At 40.9% G+C, this 28,000-nt stretch overlaps 2 protein-coding genes across 3 annotated transcripts in view; one reads left to right on the top strand and one right to left on the bottom strand.

Moving 5' to 3' along the window:
• Positions 1-8: 8 nt before the first annotated feature.
• dcp1a (decapping mRNA 1A) lies at positions 9-10,325 on the bottom strand. Of its 2 annotated transcripts, none has more exons than XM_034537033.1 (9): positions 10,117-10,325; positions 9,746-9,786; positions 9,083-9,210; positions 6,780-6,846; positions 6,438-6,576; positions 5,741-5,833; positions 4,314-4,937; positions 3,934-4,149; positions 9-2,636 (listed from the first exon to the last, which is right to left on the bottom strand). In XM_034537033.1, the coding sequence occupies exons 1-9, from the start codon at positions 10,246-10,248 to the stop codon at positions 2,556-2,558; spliced, it is 1,521 nt and encodes a 506-aa protein (XP_034392924.1). In that variant the 5' UTR covers positions 10,249-10,325; the 3' UTR covers positions 9-2,555. The 2 variants fall into 2 exon arrangements, with proteins under 2 accessions (XP_034392924.1, XP_034392923.1); XM_034537032.1 differs by having other exon boundaries at positions 6,420-6,576; positions 10,117-10,304.
• Positions 10,326-11,763: 1,438 nt separating this feature from the next.
• The window catches only part of cacna1db (calcium channel, voltage-dependent, L type, alpha 1D subunit, b), a 63,768-nt gene continuing 47,531 nt past the window's right edge, over positions 11,764-28,000 (top strand). The window contains exons 1-3 of the mRNA XM_034536671.1: positions 11,764-12,080; positions 13,789-14,257; positions 14,954-15,059. Of these exons, the coding sequence (XP_034392562.1) occupies positions 12,053-12,080; positions 13,789-14,257; positions 14,954-15,059 (603 nt within the window). The 5' untranslated portion in view covers positions 11,764-12,052. The remainder of the gene's footprint in view (positions 12,081-13,788; positions 14,258-14,953; positions 15,060-28,000) is intronic.

The following is a 28,000-nucleotide window of genomic DNA, read 5'->3' as shown; positions in this document are numbered from 1 at the left end:
ATATAAAAAACAAATCCCAATCCTTTTTAATCTTTAAAGCATATTTTCACAGTTGACCGAAAGACAGCAGCAAACAAAAACAGAAAACTCTATTTCGATTCTTTAATATCACAAAATAGTCAAAAATAAACCAAATTATGTACAGTGGCAACACTCTTAGAAAAGTATTAGAATATGCAAAGAATTTTCCAAAATGATATCTCTGGCCAATAAGATAAATTATATCTAAGCATAAAATAACCTTAAAATCTTAAATATATGCCCTGGATTAAAACAACTAATTTCAATCATTTCTCCCATTTGAGTTTATTTATCCAACACATTGCAGAATTGTTGGAAAGATTACTTCTGAAAAATTATAAACAGGGCAAATAAGTGTACAAATGATCTGGTTTGCTCACTGCTCACTGGCTATGGATGCGTCATTTCGCAATTTTAATCTTAATTTTGCAAAATCAAAAAGGGAAAGAAAAACATGATTAACAGCTGGTACTGAAAGCATGTTCAGCTTAAATTTGCAGGACAAAAATAGACTGGCACATATATACTGCAAGAAATCACATACATTCAAATAGCAGGACATAATGCAAAGCTGTAGTACCACCATCGAGACAGGTATTTATGCAAAGATTCATAATCACGCCTTCAGTTATCTCCAAACGTGGATTACATGACATTCTGCAAGAAAACATTCAAAAAGAGCCGTAATATCTGCAATTCGTGTTTGTTAAACCTTAAAAAGTATTCTGCTAAGGTCACCATCTGGAATGACTTAAAATAAGACAGATCGCCCATGAGCTGACGAGTGACATCAAACATCACCGAACAACCGTAAACCAAAATGTCCGTGCTTTTACTTTGTTTTAATGATCAAGTATGTGCTGAACAGGGTGAATGAAACCTATTAGCACTCTCTTGTGTTCAGACATGCCCACGAGGCACATAATAAACCTTTTTTCCCCTAAATCTTTGAAACCTGATTTTCTGATCTACGTTGGATTGGTTTCCTTTGTTCACGAAAAGCATAAAACAGCCACTCAGTGTTGCACATGAGGAGGAGGCCGATGAGCTTCTCCCTGTTCCCTCGGTGGTCTGCAGGCTCTACGGTTCTGTGCTGCAGTAACCTTCTACTGCAAAGAAACCCAACAAAAAAACAACAAGTCCGTCTTAAGTCTTTGTGACTTAAGACTTTATTGTGGGCTGGGAAAAGGAAAGGAGGCAATTAATATTTGTCGTCATTAGTTTGATTACTGGTATAAACTTGTTTGTTTTTCTATAAACTGGTTTTACACATAGTGAAGCTACGAGTCCTCCTTGATTTGAAATGTAATATTAATGGGAATGTTAACAATAACTCAAAAATCAATAGCTCTTTTTTTTCTTTTTCTTCTCATGATATTTGAATTATGAATTGTTGCAGAACCAGAATCCTGAGGTTGAGTTAAATGTAGCTTTACTGTACCGTCATAAAGTATCCCAAAAGGCTGGTGTCCCTAAAAGCAACGCGACAGTTGTCTGTTGTTCCCCTCAAAGAACATCAAGTAGGAGCTCCGCTTGTGGAGGACAAATAAACAGCGCAGACAAGAGAAAGAGCGAGGACAGGGAGGAGCGAGGAGAAAAGGACAGGAAGCAGAAGCTGGGTTGTGCGTTCGTCTCTGTGTTTTTATATACCACAGAGAGGAATTGATTCTTAGATTCAGCTGCAAGTGCTTCTCCAAACAATACCGAAAGTTCTTCATCTTCCTTGGACAAGGGTTGAACAATACCAAACCAAAATCCTCAACAATCTCAAACAGACAAACACAAAAGTCTACAATAACTGTGAAGGCTGTTCGTACAGGCCTCAGCATTAAAGAGGGGAAGTGAAAAAGGGAAAATGAGAAGTCCACACAGAGAAAAAGAGAGAGAGAGAGGGAAAGTTTGTCTGCAAAAAAACCCCACAACAGTTCTGAGGTCCCAGCAGAGATCCTTCTTCTTCTTCGTGTGTCCTGACTGGTCCCAGTCTCGCACTGCGAGAAGCCCGAAGACGTGAGACGAGAAGCAGCGTCTCCGATTCCCACAATGTTTAAACTGTAAAAATCATCTTTCATAAAAAGTCAAAAGTTAAATGATTTGACGTCACCGAAGTTCCACCGCGGTGACGTCCTCAAGGGAATTAAACCAGCAACAGCTCAACATTACCAGTACGTGGACGACTCTTTTATTATATGTTTAGAGTAAAAATGAAAGCTCAAGGCCACGCATCCTTCTCTGCCACAGCAGTTCTGGTTCGACAAAGCAGACAATAAGTTGATCCAAGGTAACGCAGGTATCCGAGACAGCTTAAGAGTTCAGCTGAGACAAAAAACAACCACCGACATGTTGAGAGGCAGGAACAGTGAGTTGAATGAGGCGCTGCATGAGATCATAGGCCTCAGAACACAGACGGGGTTTGAAGAGTTGTGGTGTGCAGTGTGTCAAAAACCTGTTATCTTCCTTTAAGTCCCATTAACTTGAGAATTCTTCACAGGTCACAGAGGGGTCGCGGCACTGAAAGTGATGATTGTTGACGTTGACTATAGCTTCATGCTGCTGAGGTCCTTGGACAAACTCTGCAGGTAAGCATCATGAATGGCACCAAGGAAGTCTGGGTCGTTCTATACCGGGAGGAAGTAAACGAGAGAGGAATGAACAAACTACACCTGAGAGGAATAAACAAACTACACCTGAGAAGAATGAACAAACTACACCTGAGAGGAATAAACAAACTACACCTGAGAGGAATGAACAAACTACACATGTGAAGAATGAACAAACTACACCTGAGAGGAATGAACAAACTACACCTGTGAAGAATAAACAAACTACACCTGAGAGGAATGAACAAACTACACCTGTGAAGAATAAACAAACTACACCTGAGAGGAATGAACAAACTACACCTGTGAAGAATAAACAAACTACACCTGAGAGGAATGAACAAACTACACCTGAGAGGAATGAACAAACTACACCTGTGAAGAATAAACAAACTACACCTGAGAGGAATGAACAAACTACACCTGTGAAGAATAAACAAACTACACCTGAGAGGAATGAACAAACTACACCTGAGAGGAATGAACAAACTACACATGTGAAGAATAAACAAACTACACCTGAGAGGAATGAACAAACTACACCTGTGAAGAATAAACAAACTACACCTGAGAGGAATGAACAAACTACACCTGAGAGGAATGAACAAACTACACCTGTGTGAGCAAATAAACAAGACGACATTCACTGGAATTCTACCGTTTCATTGGAAACACAACTAATTGTAAAACGCCTACAATATTTTTATGGTGGGACTTTTGAAATAGCAGATTACTGACTCACATTGAAGCACTTCAAACTCAACAGCAGCAAATCTTTTATGAATGAGGTCTCAGTTACTCAGGATTATTAACACGAGTAACATGGACACCATTTATGGAAAGAAGAGTTACTATTGCATTATTCTAATCTTTCAACAATGTGAGCACCACAAATGAAACTCCATTCACCTCAACCATATTGGGCCAGAGCAGTAAGACAGCTCTCTATGAAACTTGGCTTTCCAGGAATTCTGGAATCAGAGGAACCAAACCAGGAACTAAAAGTCCCTTTTGAGCAATCTTGTCTGCGTGTAGAACGTAAACGCAACGAATCCTTCAGGAAATACAGGTTTTATTTTTCTTTACATCACTGGCTTTATTCTCTTGTCGCTCCTTCTCTGTGATTGTCTCTCTAGCTCACTCGACCGCTCACTGAAACTTAGTGCTTACGCTAAATATACGTCAAGAAACGTCCACCCCGCTAGTCTTTATATTTTGAAATGGTAATGCTGTGTTAAGAACAGCTTTGTCTTAAGTGTTTTACACTAAACGGGCGAACAGTACTGCTTTCATGTATTTCACACACTTTGCTTACCTTAATGAGGAGAATCAGAGTATCCTGAAGCTGTGTTTTGCTGCAGGCTGCTTGTGGAGGCTCTAAAGCTCCTACAGAGGCGCAGGAGGGCTTGATGGGGGAAGGTGGGACCACTGATGCTGCCGTCTTACTGATGGACTGCTGGAAGGCGCTGGGGGAGAGAAGCACAGAAATCGGCGACACTGGAACAGCAAGACCTGGACTCATGGGGACCGCCTGACAATAGAAAAAGAAAGATGGAGAGGATCAGAGAGGAAACGGCAAAGGAACAAACAATATGTTGGATTATAATGAAATGTGTTGCGTTATAAGACACAGATGAGGTTAATATCAGCAAACAGATCCACAAAAACGGCTGCTAAGAAAACCATTGAACTCACAGACATTGGTTTGATCAGGTTTGGAGGCTGAGAAAAAACATCCATCTCACTGCTGTGCTTGAGAAGAGGTTTCCCCATGGGCTCCTGGAAGCTGTGGGGTGGGAACAGCGCGCTGGGCAGGAAGTTGGGTGCGAGGATGGGCTTGTGGATGTCCGAGTTCACAGAGGGCACTGCCGCTTTGAGAGTGTTGAGTATCTCCTGTCCTAAATATGCAGTAGGAGCTGATGATGGTGCTGCAGGAACGGGCGGAGCAGCACGCGCCTCTGAGCCAGCTGGAAGCACCATAAGAGGGGAAACTGAACACTGAGGTTGGGGGTCAGACCTCGAGACCACTGACCTGAAAACAGGGCTGGGGTGTATTGTGTACGGAGCTGGGAGCAGGCCAGGGACTTGGTGCCGCTGACTTGACCCAGGGTCTTGGGCTGAGAGATGGGGAGGAAAGAGTGGGTTCTGGTGGGCTGGAGTGGGATAAGACTGGTTGTGGAGGTAAGCAGTGGAGGGGTCACTGTCACTGGAAGCAGTGGTAGTGTTGTGTGCCAGCAAGGTGGGTAGGGGGGGGTCCTTGGGCAAAGACGAGCCAAAGAGCTCCTCAACTGTGATCTGTTTCACCATCGTATGAGAGCTCTGGGTAAAAAGAACAAATGTGTGAGCTGTGGTGGGAATTAAACACATGCAGAGCAGTTCTGAAACAGTCGTCGACAGAAAATCTATCCATAAACAGCTGTTGATTGATTTTCTTACCAATATGAGGATGCCACATTAGACTGTAAGATGGGCATTGTTTAGTATTTTCTGATACATTAAGTTTAAAGCAATTTATAAAAGAATCTAATAGGGAGGGAATATTAAAAAGGTACGCCCAAGTGGTTTAGACCACCATGAATGGTCTAATAACAGCATAAAAACAAAAAAGATTTGTTAGGGTTGGAGATTAACATGTCCGGCATATTGTTAACTGGAAGCTGGAACCAAAAAAACCCAATCAAAACCGGCAAGATCAGTATTATGTGTGAAAGTGGAAATACGATATCCTCAATGCTTAAACTCTCCGGCTTACCTCAGACTGAACACAACGAGGGAGTGCTCCATGCCTTCCTGATTCATTTCCTAGGCTCAAGATAATGCATTTTGCATACTATTGTGTTAAAATGCTGCCTTTTCTGCTCTCATGAAATTATTTTTGTCAAACTCAATTGTCCAAAAAAACATCAGACCTGTGCCTCATAAAACCTCAAGGTTGGATGACTAGCTGTCTGTTTGCAACATAACCCACATAATTAACAGCTTTCTGCATCCAATTACTCCTCATATGGGGGGACAGTGACACCTGAGATGAAAACATGCACCACCTGTGTGTCGCTGTTTGTAGGAGTTAACTGGATAAATGAATAAATATCTTTGCGTTGATGTTTGTGTAATGCGTGTACCTTTTCAGGTTGTGGTGTGCTGTGCGGATGCACGGTGGCGTTGATAGCTGCTTTCCCATTCGGCTCTGCAGACACATCTTCACCTGCCTGAGCCTGCGACACACACACACACACACACACACACACACACACACACACACACACACACACACACACACACACACACACACACACACACACACACACACACACACACACACACACACACACACACACACACACACACACACACACACACACACACACACACACACACACACACACACACACACACACACACACACACACACAAATGAAATGCTAAATCTAAAAAAGAGCAACTAGATAAATACGTAGATCAAATTCACTCAAATTCACTAAAAACTGGACCCGGCATACATTTCCCACTTCATCCTGAGAAGTAATCACAGATTTAGTACCACCGTAATCTCATATATGTATACGTGAGTCATGAGTATGTTTCGCCAGGGTCAGACCTAAGAGAGCGTATCAGTCAGTGTTTAATAGGCATGTATGAATTAAAAAAACTACAAATGCTACATTTGGACTCAAGCCTGTGATCAACGTTCATGTTTTTGTATAATCTGCAATGACAATTTATCGTTCTGTATCATACCCAACCCCAGTACTAAAAAAACAAAACATGTTGGCTCATCCAAGAAAATAAATAACATGTTACGTGTGTTTGCCTCCTCACTCTCTGGTATTCCTCCTTGGCTTTGCTGAGCAGTTCCAGGATGTCGATGGGCCGTGGTTCTGCGACTCCATTTGTCCTCGTTGGCAAGGCCCTTTCTGGGGAATTTCTCTGGGCGTGGTCTGCCTCTTGTTTGACAATCCTTGGGGAGAGTTAAAATGTGACATTTAGCATACACACCGAACTGTTATGTGCTATGTCAAATGTGGATTTAAATGCTCCTTGTGATGAGAGCAGCGCTGCCTCTTAAGCTAACACCTGATGGGTGAAAACCTCTGAAGAGCCAACAGCATACTGTTCCATCTCATCCAAACAGATGCAGTGTACACATGTTACACTTCTTACTTGACCATCAGCTGAGCGATGCGGTGGCAGTCCCTCTTGTCATAGAACCAAATACTGTAGATACCCACTGCAAGAAAAAACACAAATACTATATATTACAATGTGTAGCAAAGAAAACATTACATTAGACAAAGCTATTCCCACATAGAACAAACCATTAACATCATATGATTATATCATCACAATACAGTTATACTAAAGGTTATCGCCCAGGCCTATTGGACCTTAGAATGTATCATTATTATTAAACTCAATGCTGCATATCACCTGGACAGACTGCCCAGCACATACACCGTATTCACCTACCTGTTGCACAATAGAATGTACAAATAAAAACAATCTGTCAGCAGTTTTTGCTGAAACAATAACTAGTTAATTCTACATTGCTTGTGCGTCATTTGTGTGAGTGTGTGTGTGTATGTGATGAGATACTGGTGTATTGAAGGTCCCTCAAGAGGCTGAGGTAACCTAACAACCGGAGTGTTTGCTTCCCTGCAGCATCAACTGTGACCAAGGGGAATATGGAGAGTTGTAAACAGGTGTGTGTCCAAGTACACTGGTCTCTCTAAACAGCATTCTCTAAGTTTGAGTACGCTGGTGAACCTCAGGCAGCATGTCCACTAGGACAAGACACAGATAACTATTAGTTATCACCATCTCTCTGAATAATCCATCCTCCCTGTGTTGGACGTTTGAATCAAACTTCAATCGTGCTCGTGCTTAGCCTCCGTCGTTCCGTCTCGGCACTTCCTACTTGGACGTCGAGGGAGGCGTCGTCGAACCATCTTGAAGATAACAACCACACCTTCACAGGAGCGCATTAAGACGGGCTCTACATGATGACCAATTGACATCTGAAATCTACCAAAGGGATCCTCAGCCAGTAAGTTGCATCACTGAAGACCACCAATGGACTGAAAGGAACTTGGGAGAACTACACATGCACTCAATGGAATAAAACAACAACAGGGGAGGACACGACCAGAGAAAATTGATTCATTCCAGGCGACCGACTGCCGCTTGAAACGTCTCCAACAAAACCAGAGGAATATCTTCGACCGGTATTTTACTCAACAACTGTAACCTACAACTCAATCTAGTCTCAGGAGTAGACATGCCAACAAGAGCACTTTGACTCAAGTGAAGCAATCAGAGAAGCTGCTCTGGCCTGAATACGAACAATACATCACACCATGTCTTCCATACCAGGCAGGCTGATGGGCAAGCCAAGTCCAAAAGGGGAGCAGTCTACTCTGACGTTGACCCTGGCTATGTTGTTTTTTCTGATAAGCAAACAAATGGGAAAACCGTCTAATTCCTTATTCATTGCTTTAATGAAACTCCTGTTCAGACTTCTAATCGATTACCTCGGTGGCAGCGCTGTCAGTTACTTTCTCAAGATCTGAGGAATTTCATCACTCTTTTTCTTTTCAAAGCACTTTTGCAGAACAGTTTCCACAAGGACTCTGCTGCAGCATAGGCATCTATCTGGATAAGGCAATCAGTCAAAACACAACTTCGGATTTATAATCAAATAGACAGATCTTTTTGGCTGTGGCCCGCATACAGAAGGATATCGTCTGTGGCCAAAACGAGCTGAAACTGTTGCTGTCTGGTCGGCTTGTGTGAGGCCATGAGCGGAGAAAACGCATCAGAAGAAGTTTTCTTGCTAAATGCGACTCCAAGACGCCACAATGACTTCAAGCAGAAGGGGAAGGAGATGTTCCAGAGAACGCTGGGGAGTTGTTTATTCGGCATTTTCAGAGGTACCATTATATTCTATTCCATTTGTTTCTGTGTGTGATACTGAATGTTAATAACGCCAACAATGCTGTCTACTAGCAGGACATATGCACAATGTGTACATTTGCATGACAGAATCTTCTTTGTTACAGAAGACGTGTTTATGGTAGTTGAGCAGAAATCTAACAGAAACAGATTCGATAGCAAAAAAACAATACATCACGATATTCCACTGACAAAGATTTTTTAGATTTTGTCCAGCATTTGTAACGTTGTGATGATGAAGGTTCGATCAGCATTTTCAATCGGGACAAAATCTCACATTTCATGCAGATTCTTAAAACTTGACTGATTGGTATTGGGCTGGGCCTCACATGCAACCATGCACACTGAAAAACAAAAAAAGTGGCTCCCCCTACATTGAATAACAATCTCTTCTCACATCTGTAAATTAATTTAATTAAAATCAGTAAATTAACCCTGACAGGGCAATTTGTCGGGACTGTGTATGATATCTATTCTTTTAGCTCATTTGAGCTTCTATTCAACAAAATACTCACAGTTGCCGTTTCTATAGAGAAGGAAGGGATCCTGCAGTTGGAACTCCAGGTCTTTGTTGATCGGCTCCACCAGGTTCTCCGTGCTCAGTCGGTTCATGATGGTGAAGCCGTGGTGAGGCGAGGCCGACCTTAGATGAGCAAAGGTTGCAAACACTCTTAAGATCATTCTCTGGCAGTACAACAGATCCCTGGTCACACTTCACAACACATTACTCATGACTTGAGCCTAGCAAACTTTCTAGACTTGCATTTCTTTGAAATATATAAAGCTAAATGAATATATTGTTAAGTAATCTTAAATAAATATATAACTCGCAACATGTTTATACATTACAGACACTGACAAACAACTGACAGATATTTTCCTTATTGATAAGTCAAATAAATTAGTTCAATAATGAACTGCTGCATTATTATTATGTTGCCATGTGGTATCATACGTTACCATGATGTCTATTAAAGATGGCTATTGCGTTAAATCAAGCCACAAATAACTGACAAACGCATCCGCACACTTAAAAGTGATCGCCTAGTATGTAACTGTGTCATTAGTGTAACAAACGACTTAACTGTGGACATAAACAATGACATGGAGTATAATTAAAGAACCACAGATGGTGCGCGTGTTTAATACCTGACGTCACCCACACCTCACGTGCTTACCTCGCATAAACAAACAGGGTGCCCTCGATGTCGGTCTTCTCCTGAAATGATAGGAGACATCATGTCAACAACAACAACAACAACAACAACAACAACCGCTGTTCCAAAACGTCCTGAATAACAGCGACGAGCGTCACGAGCTAACTTGTGCTAGCGCAGGTAGCGTTAACACATAGAGGGTGAGGTAACTAACGTATTAACAATAAAGCAGTGGGAACTCCAACATATCCGGATATGGGACAGCGTGACAGATACCAACGCGTTTCTTCGCGTTCACGGGTGTTTTAATCACGCGTTAGCATACACACTAGCATACCTAACGCACCGCTGAAGCCTTTGACAAACCGCCGCGTGCCTGTGAACAAACTCACCCATTCGTTCACTTTGGAGTTGAAGTTGTAGAGAGCCACCTGTCCGGTAACATCGAGCAGTTTGTTGATGTACGGGTCTTGCCTCTGTAGCGCTGCCAGGCTCATCATTTGTCCAGCGTTAACGGTCTCCATCTTGGATGTGATTGTTGCTCCAACACGGACGGATTTCGGAGGACACAGTTGTCACTTCCGCTGTCCTCGGAAATCATGGCTCTCGGAAAAGTTTACGCAGAGTTTAATCTGCAACGCAAGATGGGTCATTCTCAATTGGTTAAAGTGACATTAAAAAAAGAAGACAATTATTTTAGCAAATGACGGTCGTATTAAACAGGATATGTTACAAATAAACAAAATTAATCAAATTGAGGATTTAAAAAAATCTTTATTTTAAGGCGCACGCAAACCTGGCAATGATGAAACATTACATTAAATTAAATTCAGAACAAAATTGTGTTATTTAAGAAGACAACCATTGCACTGTACTCATTAGTGTCTTCATGCTAACAGGACTAAACTGCAACAGGTCTATGTGTTGGGCTCCAATCTCTCGGGGAACCTTTGTGTAGTTTAGGGTGAACAATCAAAGTGAACCAGTTGTTTGCATCGAAGGGAATTTACTCAAGATCCAGATCGTTAAATCTTTACTTTTTTTGTTTTACGCATGCCAAAATAACCAATTGGTCGGCAGGTGACCAACATATAGCCTAACATAACTCAGTAGTATGTTAAAATCCACCATACATAACGTCTAAACAATAACAATTCTCTGCTCGGTCATTTGGTCCAGTTGAACTGCAGCTGCCCCACCTGCCTCTGTTGAGGGAACATTGGAGCAGGGATTATAATCGGAGGATTACGCGCTACCGTGAAACTGTTATCCTCCAAACAGCCACAGGTAATCCAATCACTGGTAACCTTCCAGCACAGCTCCGACATCTCATTTCCTCTCGAATCGCCACGGAGTGAGAACAGAAAACGGTGCAATGAGGCCCCAGAGAAGAGCCAGGTGACAGAATGCCGTTCATTATAAGGGGAAGACCCACGAGGGGTAAGTCCAAGGACCTGAAATAACTAGACCTCAATGATATGGAGTGATAGGACGAGGGCATGCTGTTTATCTTGCTATCCAGAAAACGGGGAAAGTCAGAGTGATTACAGCGACTCCCCTGATCTGAATGATTTTGCATCCTAATGAGTCATAAAACAATGCATTGAACTGAAACATTGATATCAATATACGTCAGGCAGATTATACACATGTTGTTAAATGCTGTTTAGTTGTTGTTTTTAAAATGATTTGGAGACGAGGCCTTAATTTGTGGGCGTCTCTTTGTGTGTTTGTGTCCCTGTGTTACACGCGACTTCATTTATTATTAATACGATGTATGCATCTCGATCTAATTAGAAACATGCTGACTTCTTGTTGTCTTTGCTGGTTGTTTCTTGTCATCAGTATTTATGAAGAATAATTTATTTCTTTATCCGCATAGGATCCATTTAATTGATGATTGTTGTTTAAAGCACACATCATGAGCTTTCTCTGGAAACATTTGGCAATCCTGCCAGACGTCATCCTTGAGTTGAGATGTTTAATATGCGCTTTTGACGTCCAGTGGGCGGCAACAGGTGCATACCCAGTTCGGATGTGATTCCAGTCGGCTGCACTGTAAATTGCTGTAACTTGAGTCCAGATAATAATTGACAGTGGTGGATTGACTGCTGCTTTCAGCGCGTCCCCTCGGATCCGCCGTGAATCTGCAGGCGGGCACCCGGATGTGGCAACAATGTTTGGCGCTCCTCTCAGGGTTTGCGCTCGGAACATATTTGATAATTCAGGTTGACGGCTCGTTTCAGACTCACGCGTCGAAACCTTTGGATGTTTTTCTTCCAACGATGAGTTGGATTTAAAACGGACCATTTCAATGTGGATTCGAGGATGCAAGAAGCAGATGAACAGTCTGAAGGTAAATACTGTGCGCGCGGGGCGCAGTGGGAGAGTTGGAGCGCCGGGAGAGAGAGAGGGGGCGAGAGCGCTCGTTCGGTTTATTCTCTGGATGCCTGTTCGCTCTGTCTGGTTGTATGATCTGAATCGTGTCTGTGCCCAGGATTTATTTCCTCCAATTTATTTGAGTCCACAGATTGAATCGGCTCGTTGTGAGCGCTGGTTCTATAGGGACCGTGATTGTAATGTCATCCAATCTATTGGGAAACGAGTTGTTTGCAGTAGTTCTCCGAAAACATGGTTGACCATGTTCGCTCTCATTGTGGCCAAGTGTACGTTTTGGATCCATGTGACAGCTTGGGGAGGATGCTCTGGATTTGCTAAATAAACTTTTGAAGTGACGCGAATCCCGTTCGTTTAAAATGAGTTTCACGTGTAAGAGGTCCTCTAAAAACCTCGTAGGGTTTCCAAAAGCCACCACAGGTCAAAGTGAAGTCGAGAGCAACAGCAGGGGAGTCAACAGTTGTCATCAAGCAACGTGTGACAGATGTGCGATGTCCAGCAGAACATGCTGGTTATTCCTGTTGCATCCCAGAGAGGTCAGAGAAGCTGTACTCGTCAATAAATAATAGGCTGCACTTGTTATTTTGCACCTGTTGCGATGTTGTGTGCTTGAATAATGAGGTTGTTGTCCAGCAGTTACTCATTCAGATGAGACATTTATAAAATACAGTAAAAAAAAAAAAAGTAAAAACAATTCAGGGACGATATTAGTCACTGGCAACCTTCTGTAAACAAGTGTGTTTCTGCTTTGCTTTGGTGTTTTGACCATTTCATCACCCTCAACCTTAGTTGTTAACGAGGGGCCTTCTCTCTCTGTGTGTGTTCTTCCCTCTCACCCAGTCTTAAGAGTTATTATCCATATGAATGATCTGTGTTTTGGATTTGATCGTCTCAGTGTGAGAGCTCTTCCAGCCAGAGTTAGCTGTGACTGTCTCTAATGTGATTCTGCTGTGAGCTGCAGTGAACCAAAGTGAATGTGTCAAGGGCACTGTCTTTTTCACTCGTGGTTTGCATTGATTTTAATGACTCCCCCTGTCTCTCTCATTAAGGGAGTTTGTCCTGCTCTCTCCCTCTTCTACATTCTTTCAAAAACAATCCTCTTCCTCTTGTTCTTGTTCTTCTTTGTCCTTTCACTTTTCTGCCCAGGTAATTTGTACATCTTCTCCTTGAAGTTCAGTTTTCATATTCATTTGTACCCGTACAGGAATTTAATGTGAAATTGCACTCGTCTTATCTGCAAAAATCTAAAGAAAATTAAATATACAGTCCCCTAATGGAAGGTCTTAATATTTTTTTCCTGTTTGCTCAAATTAAAATCTGGCATGTCTCTGCTCACAGAAATAAGATCACATCTATGAAAGTCAGACTCCTCAATGTTTGTTTCTTTGCTTCCTTTCCCCCTTTCATTATTGAAAAAGCACCTGCTGTAGTTATGCAAACATTTTGTGTACAATGTAAAATGTTCCAGTCTGGACATATAGCATATATGCAATTATGACATGTTATTGCACTTTATTTGACCTGTTCTTGAAAGCATTTTGCCCCCTTGTTTCTAATGCCCTTTATGAATATAAATGTATTATTACATCCCTCTTGGCTACATACTCAAACTTACATTCTCTAAATGTCATGTCCTTTTTGTGTCTGATTGCGCCCTCTTCCTCCAGGGGCACAGTATGCCAGCAACAAAAGGACCACTCCCCCCGGTGACGCCTCAGCTCTCTGGTCAGAAAGCCAAACCCGTCTGCACCAGCTCCATCCCCCTGAGCCCCTGCATGCCCCGCATAGCACCGGCAAGCCCGTGGGCTCCTCTTGTGGTCTCTTTGGGGCCAACAGTGGCGTTCAGGACTCCGGTGGCACTGGTTCCGGTGTCAGCCCGGTCCTCGCTTGGCATGCCGCCATTAGCGCTGCTCGCCAAGTGCAGGGCGATGTCGCCAAGCCTGACATGAGTACGCAGCCCACAGTTTGCACCACGGGACAACCTCCTGTGGGCTCACTGGCACAGAGGAAGAGGCAGCAGTACGCCAAAAGCAAAAAGCAGGGAGGATCTACCAACAGCAGGCCACCCAGAGCTCTGTTCTGCCTCACCCTCAACAACCCGATCCGCAGGGCCTGCATCAGCCTGGTGGAGTGGAAGTATCCTTTAGCCCAGAGACTGGATGGATGGATGGCAGATGCTTGGGATTATGTGTAATGGTAAAATATAGTAGTGTCATGTTATGGGAAAATAGAGCTAAGTTCATCAGGAGTTTTATAAAAGAGTGATTTAGTGTATAGGGAAAATACGGAGCAGACCTTCCTGCTCTCTTAAGACCAATCACATACCACACTGGGGGTGGGGGTAAGCAGAGACAAGGGGGTAACTTCTTATTTGAAGTTCTGGTACAAACCAGACTCAGCACTTTTTTGTTTGTTTGACCGGGGCTTAGGGGCGTAACCCTCATGTTGTATAAGTAATGGTGTGACTTTTGGGTTGTTGAACCTTGTGTCACAGCGTGCCCTGAGAAGCTGTGGCATAATTTTCCTTCTTGCAAGAAATAAAACAGATACAGGCAACTTTGATTCAGAGACTTCATTCCTCCTCTCCCGATTGACCTAAAAAAAATCTTCCTTCACATATGTTTGTTTGTATGCATAGATTGCTTCATAGCTCAGCGGATGGATGGTTGGGAGGTTGATGAATGAATGTGTATCTTAAAATAAACAACATAATTAACGTTGTTAACATAAGTAACTTACATGTAGAAGCCCTGCTATGTCCAAGGATTCACTCACTTCCAAAATCCTAATACCACTATTCACGATTAATGTCCTTAACAGTTTCTTTTCCAGACCGTTTGATATCTTTATACTGCTGTCTATTTTTGCCAACTGTGTGGCCTTAGCCATCTACATCCCCTTCCCCGGAGACGACTCCAACTCTACCAACCAAGAACTGGTGAGTGGTGCTGGAAAATACAGAAACAAGGCATGTAACGGATAAACTGGGGTTCGCTGAAGTATATTGTTCATCCACTGTTAAATGCTACTGCCATGTGTGTATCCCTGCTGTGGATATAGCCTATAGTGGTACAGATCAGCTTGTTAGAGGAATTTCATAGGTTTGCTTCTGAGGTCAGAAGATACACTTTAGCCAAATATATGTATTTTCTGTCCCCGGAAAGTGTGTGTTGAGCTCAATTGGATTGTAAAAAGAACACACTGCAATTTTTGGGAGCTTTTCAGAACCTGTAATACTTTCTAAGAGCATCGTTCAGCTTAGTTTAGCAGTGACGACATTCAGAGCAGGCTTGCTGTTGCACGTCACTAATGCCAAAAGAGATGCTGTCACATCTTCTCACTTTACCCACGTGGTATCAAGCCATGCAGATAGTTTACTTTGTTCACACTTGCACTGTGCTGCTTGTTGCTCGTGCCACTATTTGTCATCAGCGGACACACAAAGGCTCGACTCAACACCTTTGCATGAGTGTGATTGGCTTGACGTGTGAACTGCGTCAGAGGGTTTTCCCGGCAATATTTGGATGGATGTGTCGTGTTTCATTGTCTTTTTGACACACGCAATTACTGGTGGACGCACACACACACACACACACGCACACACACACCCAGCAGCTCCCCATGGTGTGAGAGCAGAAAGGCAGTGAGAGATGAAACGCAGTTTGTTTTGGTGCCAAAATGACAGTGTAATCTGACAATAATTATTACAGTTGAATACAATACTATGTATGAATCCAACTCAGATTTGATTACAATACACTCAAATTACGTTCCTGTTATCTACAACAAAGCAAGCAGTTTAAGCCGAAGAAAAAATCTTTTGTTTACCACTCGCGAATTGATGAGTGATCCAGAATCCCTCCAATATAGCAGATTTAGACACAAAGACCAGAAGGAACACCTCAGGAAAGTCATGTTAAGATTTGGTATCAAACACATTTGACATTTGGCGATTTGCAAGAATAGCATTTTTGGCACAATTTTTGGATTGTAAGCGTTCTGGAAACTGCTCAGAAACTCTCTTGTACACCTGTTTAATAACGCATAAATATTCTTTGCTCTGACAAACAAACACATGTGGTTTATCCTCTTTCTTGATTTTCAATAAAGACTACATTAAACGTACAATTGGATTTTAACGAATGGGACTTTGCAGCTTTTTTGCCACTCGTTTCTTTTCACTTTGCCACTCGTTTCTTTAGTTCTTTTCGCCAAGATGGTCAGAAATTCACAATATCTCCAATGCAAAACCCTTTTCCCCTTGGCCTGAACAATATCACGCGCCATTACACGCAAATCACGTTTTTGACAAAGATTTATGTTATCAGCAGCTTTTTAGCTCGGTCAACCGTTTATTATTTGGTACTCTTGTTGTTGTTGTTGTTGTTGGGTTTGTTTGATAGTCGACTAAAGTTAAGACTTTGTCACAGGGAGACCTCTCCCGTTTACAACCTACAGTCAGCGTTGGAATATTTTCACCATAACCACCATTGTTCAAATCGAAATCTAGAGCTAGAATTTTGTATTTGTAGTCATAACGAAATAGGCAGAATAAATAATTCCTGAATATATTATAGGCAAAATTATAATATATTAACTAGAACCATCATTTATGTATCTACAAATCTTTTTATGTGTGTGTGTGTGCGTGTAGCGCGAGACGGACACTGAAACGTAGTATGTTCCCTCAACAGATGGGTATTATTCGTGCTGTGAAGTCATCACTCTCTACATAATGTACTGTACGCGTGTGTGTGTGTGTGTGTGAATGTTTGTGCAGCTTTTTGCATCTCTTTAGGAGTCACATGACACACTGCTCTTTTCTGCTTACAGACATGAGATGTCTCAGGTCATTGCGGTTATTGTTATACTGTTGTACTTTTACAAAGTACTGCTTGTTTACGAGGATATGGAGCACATACTTTTATCTCAAATAATATTGAGTCCAGTCCATAAATGCACTCTTTGGCAGGTGCACATTTGTTGGCAGCCAAAACAAATGTTGGAAAGAGTTCATTTCAGGCAAAAGACTTTCAGTGTAAACTAATTATTGTCCCTCAAAATGTTTTTGAAATGCAACATTGTGCTCAAATTCTGCTCAAATTCCCAAAGCTAATGAAGTGATCCTTTGGTCTAATAGTCATTTATATAAACATGGTTAAGTAATGCTCCACTTAAAACCAGTATTTCTTTTATTAAAGTATCAGTGTCCATAGCAACTTCTCAAACTTCTCCTGCAGCATCATCAATTTCTGCTCTGTCCACCCTCACTGTGCTCCTCACACACAGGGACTCATATTTGAGTCAAAATGTGCCAAATAAAGCTAAATGTGCCACTTAAATGTGTTGCTATGTAAGTAAACAGAGTTGTGGTCTTATTATACATTTACAGAACATTAACAACATATATTCTAGCGAGGCCAAAGGTTATTTAAAAGAATAACTCATTCAAGGTCTGGGGAACACACTAGTATTTCCACAACCACTGCTTCCTTTTTTAGAGCGCGTGTAGGTGTTGTTTGATCGGCTCCTTCATAGCAAGAAATGGGACCGAGGAGGAGAATTATTGAGCTTGGGGAACACAATAAGTCCTCACATGAACTTGCCATGGACATTTGTAGAAAAATGGTGTCATTATTTGTTGTCTGGTCTTAACTCTTCTGACATTATAGTCATAATGCACTTTAGCAATTCTCTAAATAGAGTCATTTGTGGATTCTGTTGTTTGCTACTTAGCTAAGTAGATTTCATGCTACAGCTTTTAAATTGACTTACCATGGTGCTTTTCCATGTTTTAGCCTGTTAAACACACATGTGCATTACTGAAGGACACCAAAAGAAAACCACACAAAGAAAACACAGTTGGAACAATAATGTGGCAATCACAAAGTGTTCACTGTATTTAATGACATTTGTGCTAAACTTGACGGGTGAATGAATTGTATGAAAGTAATCTAATAATGGGGTGATTTGAAAGCATGTATGCAGTAATATAAACATATTTGACTTCAAGTTGACAAAACCCAACACATTTCAACCTGCACCTTTCGAGCCTTTTTGCGAAGCGCCAGTTCTGTTCTTCTGTTTTACAGAATAATTCTCATCCCATTCATACGAGTAGAACAATCATTTATGAACGTTGTTGAACTCGTAAGTATTTTTAGTGATGAAATGTCACTGTTAGTGTGTACTGTGCTGCCGTGTACTTTAGTTTTATTTTATATAAGAGTTTGTATGTGAGTGTGAGGGGCTGAGTGTGCACAGACAGAATGTTGTGTGTGTCCCAGTTGTGTGTCTGTGGAGGTTGAGGGATTAATCTGTGCAGTGGATTAGTCGTCAGTAAATGAATGGAGGTTGCAGAAAGAGAGAGATGGGGCGAGAGCTTCCAAGTTCACCCATCCACCTATCTATCTATCTATCTATCTATCTATCTATCTATCTATCTATCTATCTATCTATCTATCTATCTATCTATCTATCTATCTATCTATCTATCTATCTATCTATCTATCTATCTATCTATCTATCTATCTATCTATCTATCTATCTATCTATCTATCTATCTGTCTGTCTGTCAAGATGCTCTATACCAGATTTAGCTACTTTCAATTAGGTGTAAAAAAAAAAAAACAACTCTCAAATAATTGTGCTAACAGTAGATGCAATCAGAAACCTGGAGTTTTGCAATATTGGTTTATTTCCATCAGTTTCCACATACTTTTTTAATATGTAACTTCAATGCAAATGAATTCGGTTCAATTATTTCTATTGCCCAAATTACAAATTGACCTCAGATGGCTTTAGAATCTATACACATACAACATTTTCTGTCCCCCCAAATAAAAGGGGGAAAGAAAGTAAGAAACAGAGGACTAAGAGAAGAGGATCCTCTCCCAGGAGGGACAGAAGAGCAAAGAAGCAACGTCAGTAATGTGCATCGATGGGACATGAACTCATACAGAAAGAGATTTGAGTAAAATAAAAAAATAATGTGCTTTAATTTTCAACAATGGAAAGAAACACAACCATAGAACATGATTAGCTTTTCTGTGTGTGTGTGTGTGTGTGTGTGTGTGTCGAGACTCTTCAGTTGAATGAAGCAGCGTCCATACCTGAAACATGTTAAAACATACGAGCAAGTTCATGAAATAAGGAGATGTGTTTCGTTATTGTGCACGTGTTTGTGACATTGCTGTTGTTGATGTTGATAATAAATGACATGCTAGCAAGTCATCCCACATGTAAAAAGCCATTTGAAATTGATCATGAAGGCCTGCAGTTTTCTTCTTTGTGACCTTTTGCTTTGTTTGTCACGTTCATCTCTCCATTACTCTCATATTACTAAATCTGCCTACTTAACTGCCTCAGTCTCCTCCTACGTTTACCATTCATGTTTTCCTCGTTGTCCTCTTTCTTCTATCAGTTCTTCTTCTCCTCCCCTGCTTCCCCTTCCTGTGCAGAATGGAACATGATTAATATCTTATTAAGCCTGTTAGTGATTTAGCAGACTTATGACGGCCCCTTTGACCACTGGCCGACTAATATACACCTTTGATCAGCTCATAATCCCATGAGAGGAATCTGCTGTATGAGTGGAGAAGAAAGAGGCATGTATGTAAAGTGGACATGCTCATTCAGGTCAGGGGAAAACTGACTTGAACATCATAACCATGATGTAAAGTCTAAATGTGATTGAGTGTCTAGTTTTTTAAATGACTGGATACATACATCATGTGGAAAAGCTTCAGACCATCTTCTCATTTTAGCGACTGAGCAGGCATCGTCCTATAGAACCTGATAGAAATGTTGTCAAACGCTTAGAATTGACTCTTTATCCAAATTCAGTGAGTAATGATGTTACTGTCTCTTACCGAAAAATAATGGCAACTTTGAAAAAAAACAAAAAAAAAGCAATAACAGACGTCTGCTCCATGAACTATAATGTTCTATCATCACCCTGAAGTATTTATTCTCAGTCTAGAAACTCATAGGTTTGGTTGGTCGCATAGAGGCTAATTCCACTTTTACAATCTCAAAATCTCATAAATTTTCATCAAATGGAAATATATACAGTATAATAAAGTTCTGTTTTAGGGCCATTGGGCATGTAAGTGCTTCACTAAAAACCGAAATGACCTGCTGGCACCAAACCCTCCCTCCCTGCCTCTGGCATTCAAACTAGGCTCTAAAAACATGTCAAAACACTGAAGGGGATTTTGTTCCAGCGTCTGTGTATTTATACTTCGCAGTGTGCAGTATGTTTACGAAACTGCAATGAAAGGATTTCTGCTTTGATTTGAGGTGTGTATTCTACTTTCTAACAACAATCGGGCAACTTTCATATTTTGATTATTTTGATCTCCTCAAATATGGAGCAATATGGACTAAAGAATACAAAACCACATCATTTTAAATAAAATGCCAATTCATTCTATTGAGTCAAATAGATAACATCAAATATATGTTAAATATATCCAATAAATGTTCTGAGGCATTTTAGATCTCAAGCTGATTCTTTTTGTGACGATTAATATTATAATTTTTATTATGTGGAAAAAAGATGTTGCCTCATTACTTAGCTCATATGAGTACCTGCTGTTTACAGAACCTGGCATGAAGTGATGGAGACAGCTGTGATAGTCATACAATGCATGGCAAGTGCTATGTGAGCTATTTGAGGTTATTCTAAAGGGATATTTTATTCTGTGCATAAATAATAAAGATGCAAAGTAGTAACATGAAAAGACTATTTCTTGTCATTATAAGCAGATTTGTTTATATTCTATTCTCAGAGTATAACCTCACTGGTTGTGTTTGCATTCTGTCCTCATTTTTGGAGTCCATTTTAACTTCATGTGGGTGAGTGAGCCTTCGCATGAGCAGCATGAGTCAGAGATCAAATCTTTTGGCTAATGCAGGGTTGGATATCGGAGTTGAAGGCATGGTAACAAGCCACATCATTTTTTTATTAACACTATAGGCAGACTCTGCAGCAGGAGTGTTTAACTGTGCTTGACTCCCGTCATCAAGTCAAAACACACAGCAGCAAACATCCAGACTTCACCCTTGTTTTATTCACCTCAAATGTAAAACTCATTCTCATAAACTTGCCTGCCGTGGTAGCTGAATTCTTTCAGCCCGAGTGTAGCTTTTGAAAATGTGAACACATTTCAGAGTCTTTGTCTGACTGATTTGTCTCAATCAATTATCGGCTGAGTGGAGGTCCTGGTCTCTGGCGGCACATTGAACCTGGATGGCCGTGCAGAGTGCCTTTTGTTTCTCATTAGTTTCAGATTCAACCTTGAAGAGATTCAGAAGAGAAGGTTTGGAATTTCGTACCTTTTGACCACGATGATGATTATCGAGTGCAATTTGAAACAAGAAAGGTAACTTAAAACCCTCCTGAAGCACATCACCTTCTGTGTGTTCCTACTGTCTTTCATCAGGGCAAGAGCTTTAGAAATAATAAATAAATATATGTTTTTTACAGACAAGCACTTTACGTTTATGGTCTTATCGTTAAGCTCATTAAGAGAGCAACAAGGCGTTGTGTTGTCATATGAGGATCCTTTTGACTGCACCTTGCTCCTCACCTTGCTCCTCACGTTGCTCCTCACGTTGCTCCTCACGTTGCTCCTCACGTTGCTCCTCACGTTGCTCCTCACTCTCACATGTTTGAGTTGGTCGTGTAACAGCAATCATGAGACCTGAATACTTTAAGTATGGCAGGCTAATACAAAACAACAGTACAGGAGTGAGTTCTGTGCATGTGTGTGTGTGTGTGTGTTCATACACATATGTTGTGTACCAGTCAGTCAAAGCACAGACTCTATGTTTGTGACTTCAGAGGATGATGGATATGTAAAAACTGCTGTGTGTTTGTGTGTGTAAATGAACTTGTGTGTATCTAAACATATGCCTGTTTGTGTTTTTATCTAGAGCTTCCACATACAGTCTGCACACCCTTGTGTATCCGTGTGTCGCAATCATGCATGTTGTGTGTCTTTATGTTTGCGCGTGTGTGATTCTGAGAACAGAATGTGGTGTTGCGTCATTTCCCCTCTCAGTCAGGGATTAAAGGTTTAAAGAGGAAGGGACTTTCAGTGAAATCAAATATAACACATTTTTACAAAACAACATTTTGATTATTTTATGTGGTCCTGCTTATGTTCACCACATTGTGACACATATTGGAAGAAATATTTGATTGTGGTGCTGATTTCACTAATAATTTGAACAGCATCGGGTATCAGCTGTCATCATAAAGTATCTACACGGATAGAGAAAGAGGGAGAGAGAGAAAGAAAGAGATCAATTAATTGTATTGGTGATCAGGCGAGAGCAGCGTGTGGCTGGTTGTTGACCTAGCAAGATGTCAGCCTTTAGGGCAGTATTTGGACACAAAAAAAACGCATGCATTGACTTCCAACTCTTTGTCATTTCGTAATAATTTCCGTCTTCAGTCTGTCTGCGTGACTCCATATTCATGTGTATGATGTATGCGAGTGGGTGCGAGGAGGGATGGGTGTCTCGATGTGAGGTGTGTGGGGTGAAGCCCTCTCGTTAATCGCCAGCCACAGGAAAACATGGGTGGTGTGTTTGAATACTGAGATCGTTTTTTTTATTAAAAGATTGTTCTGGGTTTTAGTGAGGACAGCCTTGTCTCGCCGGTGAATCACAGAACTCATAAAAATATAGACACGTCTCGCCACTCCTGTTACAAAGTTATTAAAATAAATGAATGAATTCCCAGCACATCTTGTGGTCAGTGTTTCGTCGAATAAGACGAGTAAAGCGGTCCCCTCCCAGTGCCAGTTGTCCAACGGTGGATCAGTTGGCAGGAGAGGAAACAGACAGTGGTGCTAGAAGAGGCTTTTCCTTCTTATCAAGTCGCTGCGTGTTGCTCTGGTCCAGATTGTCATGAGCATTGCAACATGCTGTCAGGACATTTAACAGAAAGACAATTAGACGTTCAGTTTGTCACAACTTCAACTGTTGGAGCAACAAAGATCTGAAAGCCTTTGAGAGAATTATCAGATGAGCTTCCTCAACCCATAAAAGATTAGAATTACGACGGGAAATTACTGTTAGAGGTTTTCACACAGAAATAACAAATTACAATAACTCCAAATGCAATAAGAGATTCACTAAAATAGAGAGGTGACGTTAAGATAAACTATATATGCAATATATAGATTACAATAATAAGTCCAGTCGTGCAACTTGAGCAGACATATTGTCTGAACTATTTAGTAGATAGGTTTAAAGCAAAATATACATCATGGTATAATAAAGTACTGCACGTCATGTAATGCAGTTTACAGACACACTTGTGTTAATATAAGTCTATGAGGCCCGTATAATAGACATCAAATTAAATACTGTCATATAAAAATATGACAGAATTCAATTTTGGGTGTCATATAACACAAACATTTTAATCAAGTCCTCACATTGTCTTTCTATGACCACCAAATAGCACTTGGTGTTCCATTACTTGTTCCCATAAAGTGAAGAGAGTGGAACAGCAGGCTGCTTTTTCCACGCTGATCAGATAACAAGCGTCAATGCTGCCCACACACTCGCCTTCAACACAAATAGAACAAGCCCTAAAATTAGTTCATTAGGATTTAACTGAATTAAGATGACACAACGGGATATGAGTGGATAAACCATGTATGCACAAAAACTCAACACTTGATGACACTTCAATAAATCTAGGCTTATCTTTAGGAGACTTTGGAGGGTCGAGCTCACATCTTGATTTGCCAGATTGACAGAATCTGCAGCATTGACGCACTGATGGCAGGATGGATGTATGGATGGAGAGATAAAGGGATGGAGAGTGGGTGGGACAGTGTGAAGAACACCATTGTTAATATTCTTAAAGCTTCATTTACCCTGTTGGTTTACATTTGGTTGAAGCTTGCTCCCTTTCCACTGTAAGGTCTCTGAGTGTGTGTGTGTGTGTGTGTGTGTCTGTCTGTTCACCACACCATGAGCAGGAAGGAAGATTCATGCATGAATGTTGCGCAAATGATTTGGCAACCTTGAGAAAACAGTAAGTAATGACTATTTTGACAAAAGAGTAAAATACATAACAATTTCAAATTTGACAAAGTGCTGCTTTCTTACATTTTGAAGCACTGTTTATTGAATGATGTTGTTGGATTGGATTAAAAAGAGTGTGTATGTGTGTGTATCAGCAACCGTGTGTCCCGGAGCGGAACACTAAACACATATAATTACAGCATTAGATATTTTTTGTTGAAGAAATGTTGGATAATTCTTGTTGAATTGTTTGTAGGAAATACTCAGAAGTTACATTTACTAATTACATTATTTTTCCATTTTCCATTTTCCAACTGTTCAGACAAAAGCTGCAATATGAATGCGCCAAATTGGCCTTTTGTAAATTGTGATGGGTATTTGTCATTTGTCATTTTATAGAACAATTGTAATCAATCTATCATTAGAATGGAATGACAATATAGTGTGAGACAACATTTGTCCACCATCACAGATTTTGCTGCACTGATCTTAGTGTTTACGGCTTTCTATCTCTTTAACATCTCTATGAGCCCACTGTGGGCAATCTAGAATCGATTTGTGTATAAATATTGTATCATTATAAGGAAGTACCTTATTATGTTGTATGTTTAATTGACTGCATTATCCAAAAAGCTTCCTGGTTATTTTATCCATTAGTAGTGTCACACATATGAATTTATAATGTGTAATACAATTACTCCCACCCCCAACAGACCTTTTTCACAGCAGACGTTGCAGGAAAAAACACAGGTGCATGCAACTGATAACATTAACGATGGCTCAGTTCCATTTAGTGTCCGAGTGAAATATTCCAGGAAGCCAGCATGCAATATACCAGGACCCTGAAACTGGCTCTCCTGACTGGAATGCAGCCATCGTTACCTTTATTAAATACACCTGTGGTTTTCCTGCTGTGACGTGTCAAAAGGCCCGCTGTGCAAAAGGAATATTCATTTGTCAATAAAAAAAACTATTTTTCTTGTGTGACCTTTGCACCGTTGAAGTTGCCTCGGGACATCTGTGATCATACAGCTCTAAGAGAGTGCAGTCCCATTTATGTCCAGTCATGTCCTTCTCTGAGTGGTCACTCCTCTTCATCATTATCATGAATTACATATAGAATCTCCGTATAACTATAGCAAACATGCTCACTTATATACGGTCTGCTAAATTCAATCTCTCATTGAGGAAGAATTACATATTTGATTCAGTTGTTGAGAGCAAAATCTTCTGACGTTTTACCAAAAAAGGTAAAACTGGTATTACTTTTAATGAAAAATATAATAGAAACCGGGACACACAAATGAACGCGTGGGCGTGTCTGAGTGTTATGCAAGTGTGTTTTTAAATGGAGCCCAGGGGCTTTAAAGGTTTTTAGGCCATCGGGTGACAGATGCCCAGATGTAAGGAGGCCTGTTGGACAGACTGCTTAGCACCCAAAGGCCCAGGGACCACAAACACTGCAGGGAATGTGGAACACATAACACACACTTGCACACACACGTACACACTCTCACTCTTTCTCTCACTTACGCTCTGTCTCACACACACACACACGCACATGCTCACGCACGCACACACCCACACACACACACACACACACACACACACACGCACACACACACACATACACACACACACACACACTATGATTCCAAAGCTTTGTATTACAAAACCACATTTGTCCAGACAATAGCCACAGAGCACACTTAATGAATGCAGTGTTAAGCCCTGTGCTCCAGACTGAAGGACTCAAAACTCAGTATTCTTCTGGACTTAACCCAAATCGCTGTCTGGTGAGAAGCTCATTGATTGAATTTAAATGAAAAGACAAGACGCAAAGAGCAAATCATATTTGATTAATACATGTTTGCAAAGTCCCGCGACCCTAATGAGGATAAGCGGTATTGAAAATGGATGGATGGATGGATGGATGTTTGCAAAGTGAGGCTCAGGTTAGTGTACACCTTTTTATAATATAGTAATAGTTATGAGGCCGATTTCTTCAGCTGTTGTCGTTGTTTACAAATAGCATCAAATGTTGATTAAAGTAAGAAGAAACACAACAATTCAAGATATCTGTTTGAATAACTTTTCGGCATTCAATAACGTGCGGATGTGTTGGTTTTTATTTTCTAAATTAATCATCATTGTTCTAGTCATTAATCATCCCATGAAAATGTGATTTGTCTGGCACCAGCGACCATTTTTGTTACAGTTACTTTGTTTTAAATGATAAATGTATATTATTCAAACAAAGCTGTTCAAAATGTGGCTGTAGATGGAATGACCAGGAAATGACGACGAGGAGCTTATCTGTTACAGCTAAGCAGGTTTATGGCTTGTGGGATTGATGAGAACTTAAATCTCTCTGTCGTTTGAAACAGTTTTCTTCTTGACGGCAGGATGTTTGGCTCTGCAACTCAAGAACTAACATTCAAAGTGAAAGTGAAACCATTTGCATTTGAAATATGAATTCAAATGGAAAATATTTCACTGTTCTATCAAAGTAAGGCGGGCCTGGATAAGATTCTTCACAGTATTGTAGGCTTACAGTGGAAATACAACTTTATTCAAAATTGACTTAACAATAAGTGTCCTCTGAGGAAAAGTCCACAGGATTCTCAAACTGCTAGTTTGTCATAATGGAGAGAGTCCTGTGTTTAAAGGAGATGAAAGTAACGCTTTAGAGTATAAAAAGGGAATTACATTTCTATGCAATACCTCCAGTTGTAATGTTCACGTGAAATAAAACACAGTATTTATAATGTACAAATTAATACAAAATAGGGATGAAATGACAGGACCTTGTGTCGTATGGAAAAAGGCTACCCTGCATATTGCTTCAGCTAACATGTTATTCATCATGAACAGTGATATTGTACAATCTTTACAAAATATGCCTCATCTTTATTTCTGTAATGAAACACTATTTTGTGGGAAAGCAAATGTGTGTTTTGAGGATGCTAAAGTTGCCATCCATGTCCCGCATATGCATTTTAACGCTAGGTGTTCATATTCATCGTGCTGCTGCTGCGCCTCATTTTACATACAGGCCGGCCGGCTGCCGTGACAACTGTGGCCATGGAGACTTGTGGAGTATCGGACGAGAAGGCTCTCGACAGGAGAGAGAGAGAGGCAGAGAGGAGAAAGAGTGGGACAAGAAATGGAGAAAAGAGCAGAGGGCACAAGAGTCAAAGCGAGGGAAGAGGAGCGCTAGGAGATAATAAGGGAGAGGAAAAAAAGAGGATGACATAAGACGGAAGAAGTGGAGAGGTTAAGATCGTAGGTGACGAACAGCTGAGAGAGGGGAATGAGGACAAGAGAGGGAAGAATTAAAGAGGAGGAGAGAAGGATAGGTGGAATTAGAGCAGCAGATGAGGGTTGAAACAATACAAGGGAGAAGAAAATCAAGAGAGATGAACTTTCTTCTTTCTCTCATATTCTGTTTTGAACGAGACCTGCAGTTAATCTGTTATTAACATGTTTAAACCCACTCAGCTGCTAATTGAAGTCATGCTGTGTTGAGCCGCTTTGATCAGCAGCAGTAATGTGTGTGTGTGTGTGTGTGTGTTTGTATCATCACTTCCAGACTGATGAAGCCATGTCGTGGTACACATGACTGTTTACGTTCTATAGTGAGGCTATAAAGTCTTAATACCAACTCTGGATTAGTAAATAGCTCTTGGTGGTCAGCCAGTACCGACGTTGGCTGCTCCCTGTTTTGACATCAGGATTATGAATATCCACGACTAAAAATAGACACTAGCTATATGGTCATGATTGGAAAACCAGTAGAGAGAACAGGAAGGCACAAAGGCCAAACTC

Source organism: Cyclopterus lumpus, chromosome 7 (assembly GCF_009769545.1).
Source record: "Cyclopterus lumpus isolate fCycLum1 chromosome 7, fCycLum1.pri, whole genome shotgun sequence".
Lineage (NCBI taxonomy): Eukaryota > Metazoa > Chordata > Actinopteri > Perciformes > Cyclopteridae > Cyclopterus > Cyclopterus lumpus.
The sequence above is the reverse complement of the archived record's forward strand: the minus strand, read 5'-3'. Positions and strand labels throughout refer to the sequence as shown.